General features: G+C 34.6%; 1 protein-coding gene across 13 annotated transcripts in view; it reads left to right on the top strand.

Annotated features, from left to right (window-relative positions):
• SCAPER (S-phase cyclin A associated protein in the ER) overlaps nt 1-12680 on the top strand; it is a 495697-nt gene that overhangs the window by 132543 nt on the left and 350474 nt on the right. For 11 of the 13 annotated variants that reach the window (XM_049852841.1, XM_049852843.1, XM_049852837.1 and 8 more), the window contains 5 exons: nt 2776-3012; nt 8949-9119; nt 9894-9969; nt 10392-10509; nt 10782-10893. In XM_049852841.1, coding sequence (XP_049708798.1) covers nt 2776-3012; nt 8949-9119; nt 9894-9969; nt 10392-10509; nt 10782-10893 — 714 coding nt within the window. The remainder of the gene's footprint in view (nt 1-2775; nt 3013-8948; nt 9120-9893; nt 9970-10391; nt 10510-10781; nt 10894-12680) is intronic. The other 2 variants (XM_049852839.1, XM_049852840.1) reach the window with 1 other exon arrangement.

Genomic DNA, 12680 nt, shown 5'->3' on the forward strand with positions numbered 1-12680 from the left:
TTTATTTTTTTTTCTTTTCTCTCTTTCTTTCTGTCACATACACGTACTGTAGGCTGATTTTAGGTAGTATTTTGCAGACATCATAACCATTCACCTTTAAATATGTATAACCAGAGAACAAGGAAATTTGTTTACATAACCACAATATAATTATCAACTTCAGGGAATTTAACATTTTTATAGTATTGTCTAATACTGACAATACTACAAATACTCAAAATTTTCCATCTGCCCCAGTTATTTCTTCATAAAAATTTTTCTCCTGATCCAAGATTCAATCTAGAATCATACATTGTATTTAGTTTTTTTTTTTTTGAATTGTCTTTCATCTGTGACAGTTCTTTAGCCTATCTTTGTCTTCCATGACATTAATATTTTTGAAGAATACTGGCTATGTTTTGGAGTAGAATGTCCTTCAGTTTGTGTACTCATTGTTCATGATTGAGTTTGGGCAGGAATAAAGTGATCGTTCTTAGGTGTCACAGTTCAGAGGCATATGGTATCAGTTTACCCAAGTTTGTTGGTAACTTTGATCAGTTGGTTAAGTGGTATTCTCCTCCTTCATTTGGAGTGTTATTAAAAATAATTATGGATGGATGATTTTGAAATTGTTCTACTTGTCCTTTTTGCAAATGAAGTGTAGAGTAATTTGCTAGTATTTACTATATATTCTTTAAAGTTAATGTTCCCAATATTGGTTCTGTTAATCTACTTGAAATTTATTTTATTTAATTGGTGAAGGAATGTATCTTTTTTAGGTATTTGTAAATATAAAGATTCATGTTCAATTCGTGTATTTTTATATAAAATGACTAATGAAATATAGGAGATATTCTTTGATATTGTAGTATGGGAATTAGATAAGTAAGTTGTAAAATAGTAATATTTTTCAGTCTAGAATCATATCTGCCTTTTTAAAATTCTGTCTCTTTACTTTTAGGGTATTTATTTTTACTGGAACTCTTGATGTTCTTGTTTTCCTCCTTAATTAATGGCTCTTAATCCTACACTGCCCCAATGTTCTGTAACTCTTTAGTGTGTACTTTTTACACCTGCCTGAGATTGGAAGCTTCTTGCAGGCAGTCTGTTATGTTGCTTTTTGATTTCTCATGATATGAAGCAGAGTCCTAAACACATAGGAAGTAATCAGTACATATTTGTTGAGTATAACTTTAAAATTTTAAGTAAACCAAAGCTTGGTGAAGAAATAACTTTTTATATTACTTAGCAAACATTTAGCATTTTTGTTAACATATATTTTAGCTAAAAACTATAATGTAAAAGTTACGCTGGTTTTGTATAGTGAGTAAATTTATGTGATATTGGGATTTCAGGAATAAACCGTACATACGACTTTTGAGAAATTACGCTATTGCTAAAATGTTCAGTATAAAAGTTCAGTACTGATGATGGCCAAGCTCATGACAGTATTTGTTTTCTCCACTGTCCTTTTAAGAAGGGAATTAGCATATTTATATATTTTCTCAACATCACTTTAGAGTTTTAGCATTTATTTTGTTATATAAATAATATTTTTTAACAAACAGGGTTTACTGTATCGTAAACATCAGTAATGCTAATATAAATATTGCCAAGAAGATTATAAACCACGGTGACTGACATATAAATAATGTTGATAGCAATATAAACAATGTGATAAAATTTAAATAATGCTTATGCTAAAATCAACACTTTGGGGCCCTCTAAGTCCTGACCAATAGTAGAACTTTAAAAGTAGTTTATAAGACTTGGCCAAGTTTAATATTTATATAAATAATTAATCAAACTGGGGTTTTTGTGGCCCCACAAAGTTTATCTAATGTTTGTTTAAGAAGTGATGTCAGTGAATTCTAAATTCACAAGTTTAGATTTTGGTTCTTCAACTTGGAGCTCATCACTCTGAGTATAATTGGAAAACATGGCACTGTTTTTTCTGTACCCTGTTAGAAAGTGAAAGTAAAAGCTTGGTTCTGTTTGCTATTTTTGTAAATGCTGCTGTGTCAAATTTTTTTTTACATGTTGCTGTGAAAAAAATTAGTATAGCACACTTATGGAAGTACTTCACGGTGGGGGGAGGGCGCGGTTGGCAAACAAGCCTAGAAAGCGTGCATTATTTGTATAAAAATATGGTAACTCCCCCTTTATGGTGCATTTCTCTTTTATATCTGAGAGTTGGTACCATGTATTGGGTGGGTCTTCATCAATGGTACTTTGAGGTTGTGTTAATTTTACCAGAGGAGAACAAGTTTCATGTTTTTGAGTAGAATGTCCTCAAATATATTTTGATGAAAAATGTCTTCAGGGTGTTTTTCAAAAGCACTGAATACTCTCTCTTCATATTAGACATTCTTCTCAAGAGACCATGTAAATATCTGTAGTTGTAAGAGTATAAGACAAAGTGTTATACTTGTGACTAGATTTATTTTGTGAGGCATGTAAAATGCTCATCAGAAATTAGCATACTAAAAGAAAATGTAATTACAATATACCGCAGATATTGGTTAATCCCTTAGAGCACTTCAGACAGTGCCTGGATGTATAATAGGCATGCAAATAAAATTTGTGGCCACCTAATGTTGGTTTTTTTTTTTTCCTCTGTTCTTAAAATTGAAACATGACAGAAAAGAGATGACTTGATAATAAGCGAGATGTCTGTCAGATAGTCAACTGCTACTTCAGAGTTGGTAGATTAAGCAGCATCAGCTTTTCTAGAGTGAAATATTTGGTGAGTGTTTTTTATGATCTCTGATTCATTCTATAAATGTGTTTTGTTAGTTCACAGTGAGTACATTGGATGATATTAGAAGCTCTGGCAGTGGTTTCTTACAAGATGATTCTGTGTGCGCTTCTGAGATACCTGCTGTTCACGTTGATACAGAGTGTGTTTCAATTACTCAGCAAGCTGACACACCTCCTTTGCAAACAAATGAAGACAAATTTCCAGCAGAGAAAGCAAGGATAGAAAATGAAATGGACCCGTCAGATATTTCAAATGTGAGTGCTGCTAACTTGGTAAGAACAACTTATCAGAATTCTGGGTAAATATTTTGAAGAGGCATAAACCCCAATAATAATAATAACTTGCATTGTGTGTTACTTTACACTTTACAGTGATTTTATGTATACTATTTTATTTTAATGTTTTATTCTTACAGTAACCTTTTGATATAATTAAGATTCTTGTTTTGTAGAGAAAGAAAGTGAGACTTTCAGAGTTAAATAACTTGTTGAAAATCATACAGTTTGCATGTGATTTGATCAAATATTCTTTAGGATTAACAAACCAAACCAATAACAAAATCTTTTGTACAATGTCTAGCACTCTGATAGATGGGAAATGGTGCCTACTGGACTTAGTTTTGTAATTCTTAACAAAGTGCTTTATGCAGCTACTGTAATTTGCTTGGAGTTGAACTTTAAGATGAAATTTATTTACCATTCCTACTCCAGAGTTTTTGAAAATGCATCGATTTTTCTAAGTTTATGTTTTTGCTTGACTACTCATTTCTGCTCATCTCTTTCTATTTCTCATTTTAGTATTGAGAAAATTGCCCTGAGGATAATTCATAATAGGTCATGCTAGTTGTGTTTAAAAAGTACCTTTCCAAAGAAAAAGGCATATAAAAAAAATTGTTGAGAAAAATTATTCAAATTTTATTTTTTAAAGGCCACGGTACACTATAGTTTCTTTCAACACTTTAATGCCTTATAATGTTGAAAGATCTACAGATAGCATTAGATCAAATTATAGACCGTTTAGAGAAAGAGTAACAGTAGGTACAGATGAAACTTGATATGGGTTGCTTAAGGAGGAAAAAAGAAAATAATGGGTTACAGTAATAAAAACAAATGTTTAGATTCTTATAATAAGATAGAGCCATATGTTCTATAACTTGGGTCTTGCAGTAATAGACTTTTTAAAGGTTGAACATAATTATGGTTACATAATTATCGTCAGAAGTAATGGGCTTATTGTAGGGGGTAGAAATTGACCATATTAATGTTTTTTGTTTACATACTAAGTATCATATTAAATTATTTATTTTGCAATTTGATTCTGTGAGAAAGTAACATTTCAGAAGAGGAAAAAGGCCCTATACCTTAATAAGCATAAAGCAATTATTTATGAAGTTCTTTCCTCATCATTTTTAATTTGATCATATATGTACGATTGTGGTAGAGTCAAAAACCTTTGATTATTTTGAGGGTTAAATTTATATACTTGAAAGAAACTTAGTTCTGCTTTAAAATATGAATATTAGTGTATTTTTAGTTTCTAGAGGAGTTTTAACTAAACCAAGATTTGAAAAATAACTGGCTTTTATGGCAGACACTCTCTGGGTAGATCTAGACATTCACCTCGTTTAGTTTCCGTGTGCTGGGTTATAAAGAATTGCTGGGAAGATGAGAGAACTGTTTTTTCTTTTTTTCCACAGTACAGCATTTTTACGTAACTGGTACAGGTAAAAAAGAAAAAAAGGGCAAAACATTATCAGTAATTCTCTTATTTAACAGAACTTTTTAGCACAAAATGACTGAGAACCTTTCTATTTAAGGTCAACTTTTGCCAGCATTGTAAAAATCAATCAATATAATACTCTTTCTTACATTTCACTTTTTTCTCTGTCTTCAGTATATACTCTTGCATTCCATTTTTTTATGTGTATCTTACAGCTTTTTTTGTCCTTTGTCAAATACTGTCCTTTTTTGCACATTTAGTCAATTTTTTCCTGTGGTGAATCATTTCGTTTTATGTCTGTTTTAAAAGAAATTTTCTTTGTGGTTACCATGGTTATTACATTTATTATCCTAAATTTATAGCAGCCTAGTTTAAATTGATAATGTAACTTCAGTAACATACAAAAACTCTATTCCTGTGCCACTCCTTCCTCCCCCTGCCCTTCTCCCCCCAAAAACACCACACCTGTTGCCATCAGTTTGATTCTGACACTTAGTAACTATATAGGACAGAGTGGAGCGGCCTCATAGGGTTTCCAAGGCTGTAATCTTTATGGAAGCAGACTGCTACATAGATGGGTTCAAACTGAGGACCTTTTGGTTAGCAACTGAACACTTAAGCATTGCATCACCAGGGCTCCTATTAAAAGGCCAGTGTCATTTTTTGTCATATATTTATAATTATTATTTATACTTTTGTCCTTTATAGCATGCAAAACATAACAAACGTAGTTAAAAGCCAGAAATACAGCAAAATTGGCCTATATATTTTTTCTTGAAATTACCTTTACCGAAGGTCTTTATTTCCTCATACAGCTTTGAGTTATCATATACTGTCTTCCCCTTTCAAACTGGAAGACTTTCTTTAGCATTTCTTGTAGAGCAGGTCTGGTAGTAACTAACTCCATATTTTGTTTATCTGGGAATGTCTTAATTTCTCCCTCATTTTTAAAAGACACTCTTGCTGGGTATAGGATTCTTGGATGGCAGATTTTTTTCTTTCAGCACTTTGAATATATCATCCCACTGCCTTCAGGCTACCATGGTTTCTGAGGAGAAATTGACGTGTAGTATTATTGGGATTCCCTTATACTTAACTGTTTTTCTTTCCTCTTGCTGCTTTTAATATCCTCTCTCTAGCTTTGGTTTTTGACAGTTTGGTTATAATGTGTCTTGGCATAGATCGCTTTGGGTTAATTCTATTTGCAGTTTGTTGAGCTTTCTGAATGTGCAAATTTATGTCCTTTGTCAAATTTGGAAAGTTTTCAGCCGTTGTTTCTTAAAATATTTTCTCTGCTCCTCTGTCTTCTCTCCTAGGACTTGTGATGTGTATATTGCCCACTTATTGGTGTTCCATGGGTCTCTTATGGTCTGTTCATTTTTTTTCATTCCTTTTTCTTTTTATTCCTCAGACTGACCCGTTTTAATTGTTCTGTCTTCAAATTTTCAGATTCTTCTGCCAGCTTAAATCTGCTTTTGAACTCCTCTAGTGAATTTTTCACTTCATTCATTGTACTTTTCAGCTCCAGAGGTTTTTTAATTTAAATAATTTTCATCTGTTAATATTCCCAATTGGTTTACACATTCTTGTTTTCCTTTAGACCTTTGTCCGTGTTTTCCTTTATTTCTTTGAGCATATTTAAAGCAGTTCTTTTAAAATCTGTATCTAGTAGGTACAATGTCTGGTCTTCCAGTGATTTCTCTTGGTTTTTGTTCCTTTAAATGGACTATTCTTCCCTGTTTATCTGACTCGTGAATTTTTGTTGAAAATGGAACATTTGAATAGTATAACAATGCAGCTCTAGGACACAGTTTCTCCCCTTTCTTAAGGTTTGTTGGCAAGAGTTTGCAAACCTTAGGGTTTGCTTTTTATTTCTTTCTTTCACTTCCTTTTTCCTTTCTTCTCTTTTACTATTGTTGGAGGCTGTGGTAGTTCATTAGATTAGTGACTTTTACAAACTATTTTTGCAGAAACAAATGGAAGAAAAACCACTGAGGGGGAAAAAACCTCTTGCACTCTTTACAGAATAGCTCTATGCTGGAACAGTCCTTAACCAGACTTGCACTGATCGGAGAGATCCGCCTGAGGAGAAAGTTTAGGGTTACTTCAGGTCTTTCGGGGTATGTGCCTTGCCCTGGGCATGCGTATGCTCTCTATATTACACAAACTTGGGTACCTTTAAGTGCTCCAATTTCCCAAGAAGATTCTCTTTCTAGGGTTTTGACCCTGACCTCTCATCGCCCACTTTTGCCCGGGCAGTCAGTGGCTTCTTAGTTATCTCAGTGCGTCAGGCTGTGCCTGCTACTCCTGTGTCCTGAACAACCTCCAAGGTAGGCACAACAGAGACAGATGCTTTGTTTTAGTCTTTTAGGTAGTCACTAGACTGATTCAAGCAGGCAGATACCATATTTTGTCAATAAGGTGCACTTAGCTCACTCCAGAACCGGGGACCAAGATCCGGAGCTGGAAACACAGTGGCCACTTTAAGCTGGCTGCTGAGTAAGGGTGGAGTAGGTACTCACGCAGTATCAAAAAAATTCTTAGAGTTTTCCTACCCTTCTGACAGGTCTTCACCTGGCTTCTGTGGCCCCCCGACTGTTTACCAGAATTCCGAGAAGGCCAGTACTGTCATTTTCTGCATTTTCAAAAATTTTCTATGTAGGGTCAGGAGCAAAGAGCTTCTTACTCTGCCATTTTTGTTCTGGCATCTCCTGTTTTGTCATTTCGGCTATTATGAATAATGCTGCCATGGATACTCCATGTGAGAGTTTTTTTTTTTTTAATTAATTTTTATTGTGCTTTAAGTGAAAGTTTACAAATCAGGTCAGCCTCTCATACAAAAATTTACATGCACCTTGCTATACACTTCTAATTGCTCTCCCTCCAATGACACAGCACAGTTCTTCCCTCCACTCTCTCCCCTCATGTCCATTCGGGTAGCTTCTGGTACCTCTGCCCTCTCATCTCCCCTCCAGACAGGAGATGCCAACATAGTCCCATGGGTTTACTTGATCCAAGAATCTCGTTCTTCACCAGTATCATTTTCCATCCCATATTCCAGTCCAATCCCTGTCTGAAGAGTTGGCTTTGGGAATGGTTCCTGTCTTGGGCTAACAGAAGGTCTGGGGACCATGGCCTCTGGGGCCCTTCTTAGCCCCAGTCTGATCATTAAGTTTGGTCTTTTTATAAGAATTTGAGGTCTGCATTCCACTGCTTTCCTGCTCCCCATGTGAGAGTTTTTGTGTGGACATATGTTTTTTTATTTTTCCTTGGTATATGCCTTACAGTGGAATTGCTGGGCCATATGGTAACTTTATGTTTAACCTTTTTGAGGAATGGTCAGAGTGTTTTCTACCGTGGCTGCATCATTTTACATTTTGACCGGGTTTATTTCTTTTTACAGTTATACCAGGTTTTGCTTCATGTATTTTGAAGCTTTCTTACTAAGTTTATAAATGTTTAGGATTTTCTTGATGAATTGACCTTTTTCAATCATTATGAGATGATGTTCTTTATCACTAGTAATAATTTTTGCTCTGAAGTTGACTGTGTTTGATATTAATATAGTCGCTTCAGCTTATTTTGATGATTGCTAGCATGGTATATGGTATATCTTTTACCTTTAATCCTTTTGTATCTTTATATTTAAATTAGGTGTCTTACAGGCAGCCTATGGCTTGGTCTTGCTTTTTTATCTAGTTCTACAATCTCTGTCTGTTAGTTGGGGTGTTGAAACTACTTAAAAATAATGTGATTATTCATATACTTTGTTTTAAATTGACCGTCTTACTATTTGTTTTCCCTTTGACTTATTGTTTTTCTGCCTTTATCTTTTTTTTCTCTTTTTGGGTTAATCGAGTATATTTTATAATTCCATTTTATCTTCTTCGTTGGTTTATTAGCTATAACTTTTTGTTTTATTATTTCATTGGTTGCTTTTGGGTTTATCTTTAGCTTATCCCAGTGGTTTTTTAATTAATGGTTCTGATGCATATTATCTGTATTACTTCCAATTATATTTTAAAGTTAGGTATATATGTTTAAAAAGTGTTGTCATCATTACAGGATAAATTCTTTCCATGTTCCCATTATAGCATATTTTTTTTCTTTTGTTATTCAGTGGGCGTATTTGATCTGTGTTATTAATTTAGGCGCTCAAATGAAATTCACAGTTTGTCACTAATACAACAATTACATTTATAGCTTTACTGTTTCTCATATGCAGCAGTCTTATAAAGAAGGTAGATTATGGATTATTGTCCCATTTCATGGAATATGAAACAGGCTCTTGGTTTTAAGAAACTGGTAACTCACACAACTAACAAATGGTTGAGCCTATACTGGGCCCCAGGTTGTATGATTTTAGATCAGTGCTGTTTTTTATTTTTTAATACTGTTGAGCTGATGATTAGAGCATGAAGAAAAAAGCGATGACTTAACTTTCCAGGCCAGAGATGATTCTTGTTTTTGTTTGTTTTTAACTTTATAGTCTATGGCAGAAGTTCTTGCTAAAAAAGAAGAGTTAGCAGATCGTTTAGAAAAGGCCAATGAAGAAGCCATTGCTAGTGCCATTGCTGAAGAAGAACAGTTAACTAGAGAAATTGAAGCTGAAGAAAACAATGAGATTAACATTGAAACTGACAACGACAGTGATTTTTCAGTGAGAATTTTTAACATAATTGCTCAAACATTATGTTCAGAAGAGAAATAATTAGGCCAGAAATATTTAGAGGTTATGTAGCCTTAGTTATAATTTATTTATTTAAAAATTGTCTTCAATAGTAATAATAATCAGTGCGATCGAGAACTTACAGCCAACATTTTTTTAGCGTTATGATGATTGTTTTTATATATGACGTAGTCGCCAAGTTGGAAGCTGTGTTATTTCATTTTTCAAAACAAGATATTGAATTCCAGAGAAAGTAAGAACTCAACATTAGATGGTAATTTGTAGAGATAGAAGAAAAATTTTAAGATAATTTATACACTGCCTTGCTTTGACTAGGTCCTCAGGAAATACATGTTCATGAGGGTGATTTGTTGAAAATTAAAAATAACTGTAATGGTTTCACTTATTTCCCTGTTAAATTTTAATGCCCAGCAAATAATCTGGAACTCTTCAAATGTATGTTCTGCATATGTCAATATTTATGTAGTAATAATATAAGACCATTTCGTTTCTTATTTAAATTTACTTGATTTGTCTCTGCTATTAAAAGCTAGTAAGTGTGTCTTCCTCTTAAAATCCATGCTAGAGAATTTTGACTTGGTGATTATTGTGACTACAAGAGGTATGTAGCTTTATCCTAGTTTTAAACTGTTGGTTGAATGAAATATAATAGAGAAAAGTAGGAAAATTTCATATGTAGTTCATTTTTTTAAGGTTATAATTGTGTTCAAAGATTTGTTTTCAATTTTCCTTATTACATTCTAGGCCGGCATGAGCAGCGGAAGTGTAACTTTCTGTGGTTTGTCTATGGACTGGAATGATGTCCTTGCAGATTATGAAGGTATCGTTCATGCGTGTGTATATCTGTGAGTGTAGGTAAACACCAGTTGTCATTGGGTTGATTCTGACTTATAGCGACCCTGTGTGTGTGTGTGTGTGTGTGTGTGTGTGTGTGTAGCTTTACTTCATAGGCTTTCCAGTGATTTTCCAGAATTTGATTGCCAGGCCTTTATTCTGAGGCACCTCTGGGTAGACTTGAACCTCCATCCTTTTGGTTAGCTGCCAAGGGTGTTAACCATTCGCACCACCCAGGGACTCCCCTATGTGTAGAGGAGTATAAAATAGATTATTTTATTAAAGGAGTTTCTGTGTAAATAATTTGGAATGGGAATGTTGATGTCCTCTCAACAGTCTTTTCTCAAATATTGGTTTTATAGAACTCTGTGGATAAACAATAACAGTGGTTTTCTTTTTTCCTGACAGCTCGTGAATCTTGGCGCCAAAATACATCCTGGGGGGATATTGTAGAGGAGGAACCTGCTAGACCTCCAGGGCATGGAATTCACATGCATGAAAAACTTTCCTCCCCATCTCGCAAAAGGTCCGGCCTTTGAGCATTAATATGAAAATGTTACACAAGAGGGAAACCAGTCACTCTTCACTATTAAATAGAGTTGCTACAGAAGTCCTTAAGGCATATTACCCTTCAGGAGAGTTTGAGATCCATTGAAAAGTGACAATGTTTTCCTGAGATGTTTGGCCAAAATTAGTTTTGTATGTTTTTATCTTAAGTACTTTGAAGACTAAACAACAGTATTTTTGGGTTTATCATGTAAACATTTGTGTCTCCTGTCCATTTGTTTGTGTTAATAGAACAATAGCAGAATCTAAGAAGAAACATGAAGAAAAACAAATGAAAGCGCAGCAGCTAAGGGAAAAGTTACGTGAAGAGAAAACATTAAAGCTTCAGAAATTGTTAGAAAGGGTATGTTTCAGCGAAAAAAAATTTTTTCTAAATTGTGCTTTACGTGAAAGTTTACAGTTTAAGTTAGTTTCTCATACAAAGATTTATGCACACATTGTTATGTGACCCTAGTTGCTCTCCCTGTAATGTGACAGCACACTCCTCTTTTTCACTTTGGATTTCCCATGTCCATTCAACCAACTCCTGTCCCTTTTTGCCGTCTTGTTTTTTGTTTTTTAAGGAAATTGTGATAGTCTTAAATTGATGGGCGTACTTTCAACTTGACTTTTTCTTCTGGCCTGAGAGAAGCTAAAAGAACCATAAAAATAATTAAATTTTCTAGGGGAAAAAAAAAAAAAGTTTTTTTAGGAAATAAAGACATTTCTAGTACTGAATCCTAGAACTACTGTTGAATCCTAGATGGTTAAATCTTAAGAATCTGCCATTCTTAAATTAGTTAGTGAGTTGATTTTTTTCAGTTTTGGCATGGATTATTGAAGCTACTTTTTGTCCTTTGCCATTTTCAATTGGGGAAGCTTTATCCAAAGTGTAGAATAACTTGGTAGGATGATTTGGAACCTCAGATTATCAAGTTTTAATAAATATGGCAGCAATTACATTTTCAGGAAAGATTCTTGGAGCATTTGTACCAGTGTAACTACTAATTGGTATGTTGTATAGGGGAAAGAGCATGGGCTCTGGAGATGGCTGACCTGGTTTAAATCCTGGTTTTACCACACAACAAGGTAGAAGGCCCTGGGCAAGTTACTTAATATTATTGCATTTCAGTTTCTTTATCTGTAAAATGAGCATTATAATTATTAACCTTGTATGGTTGTTGTGGTGATGAAGTAAGTGTGAAACAGTCGCATAGTAATAGGATAGCTGTCGCTCCGTCTGATGGTCACTCTTATTGCTGCTTAAACACATGGCAGATGTAGATGAGCGCTACACTAGTTATCTATGTCATGTAGTAAATGACCTCAACCATAGCAGCTTAAAGCAGAAACATTTATTTTCTCCCCGTTTCTCTGGGCAAGGAAACCAGGAATGGCTTGCCCCGGTGGTTCTTGCTCAGGGTCTCTCATGAGGCTGCAGTCAAGCTATTGGCTGGGCCGGGGCAGTAGTCATTTGGAGCTTTAGGATTCACTTCTAGACTCGCTCATGTGGTTGTTGACAGGCCTCAGTTCCTGTCCGGCTGTTGACTAGAGACCCCAGTTTCTTGCCATTTGAGCCTGTTTATTTTTTTTATAGCCCAAATGTCCTCATGACATGGCTGCTGGTTTCCCCAAAGCAAATAATACAAAAGAGACAGTAAGAGTGAGCAAGAGAGTTGCCAAGATGGAAGCTGCAAAGTCCTTTATAGCTTAATCTTGGAAGAGACATACCATCACTTTTGCTGTATTCTGTTGGTAACATCCCTGATACAGTGTGGAAGGGGATTACACAGGATCCAAATACTAGGAGGCTGGGATCATTGTGAGCCACCTTGGAGGCTGCCTATCACAAAGTCCTCACACAGCATGACGAAAGATACATGACCATTATATTATACGTGAATGCCTTTGTTACCTTATGGTACTAGAAAAGAGTATTAGACACACAGGTGAAGCATATTATTTCTGTTACTTATCATATGTGTTTTTAAGTTTAGGAAAGATAATTAGACCAAATAATCCTAATATTTGTGATAATGAATTATGTAACATAAGATTCTCTTTAATACAGTGTAGTAAAGTTGACTAAGACAGGAAGAAAATCTGTGGTTTTTTCCATTTACCTGAATCTCAGGAATTTGTCACTATTTT

The sequence above is a fragment of the Elephas maximus genome, chromosome 13 (genome assembly GCF_024166365.1).
Source record: "Elephas maximus indicus isolate mEleMax1 chromosome 13, mEleMax1 primary haplotype, whole genome shotgun sequence".
Classification (NCBI taxonomy): domain Eukaryota; kingdom Metazoa; phylum Chordata; class Mammalia; order Proboscidea; family Elephantidae; genus Elephas; species Elephas maximus.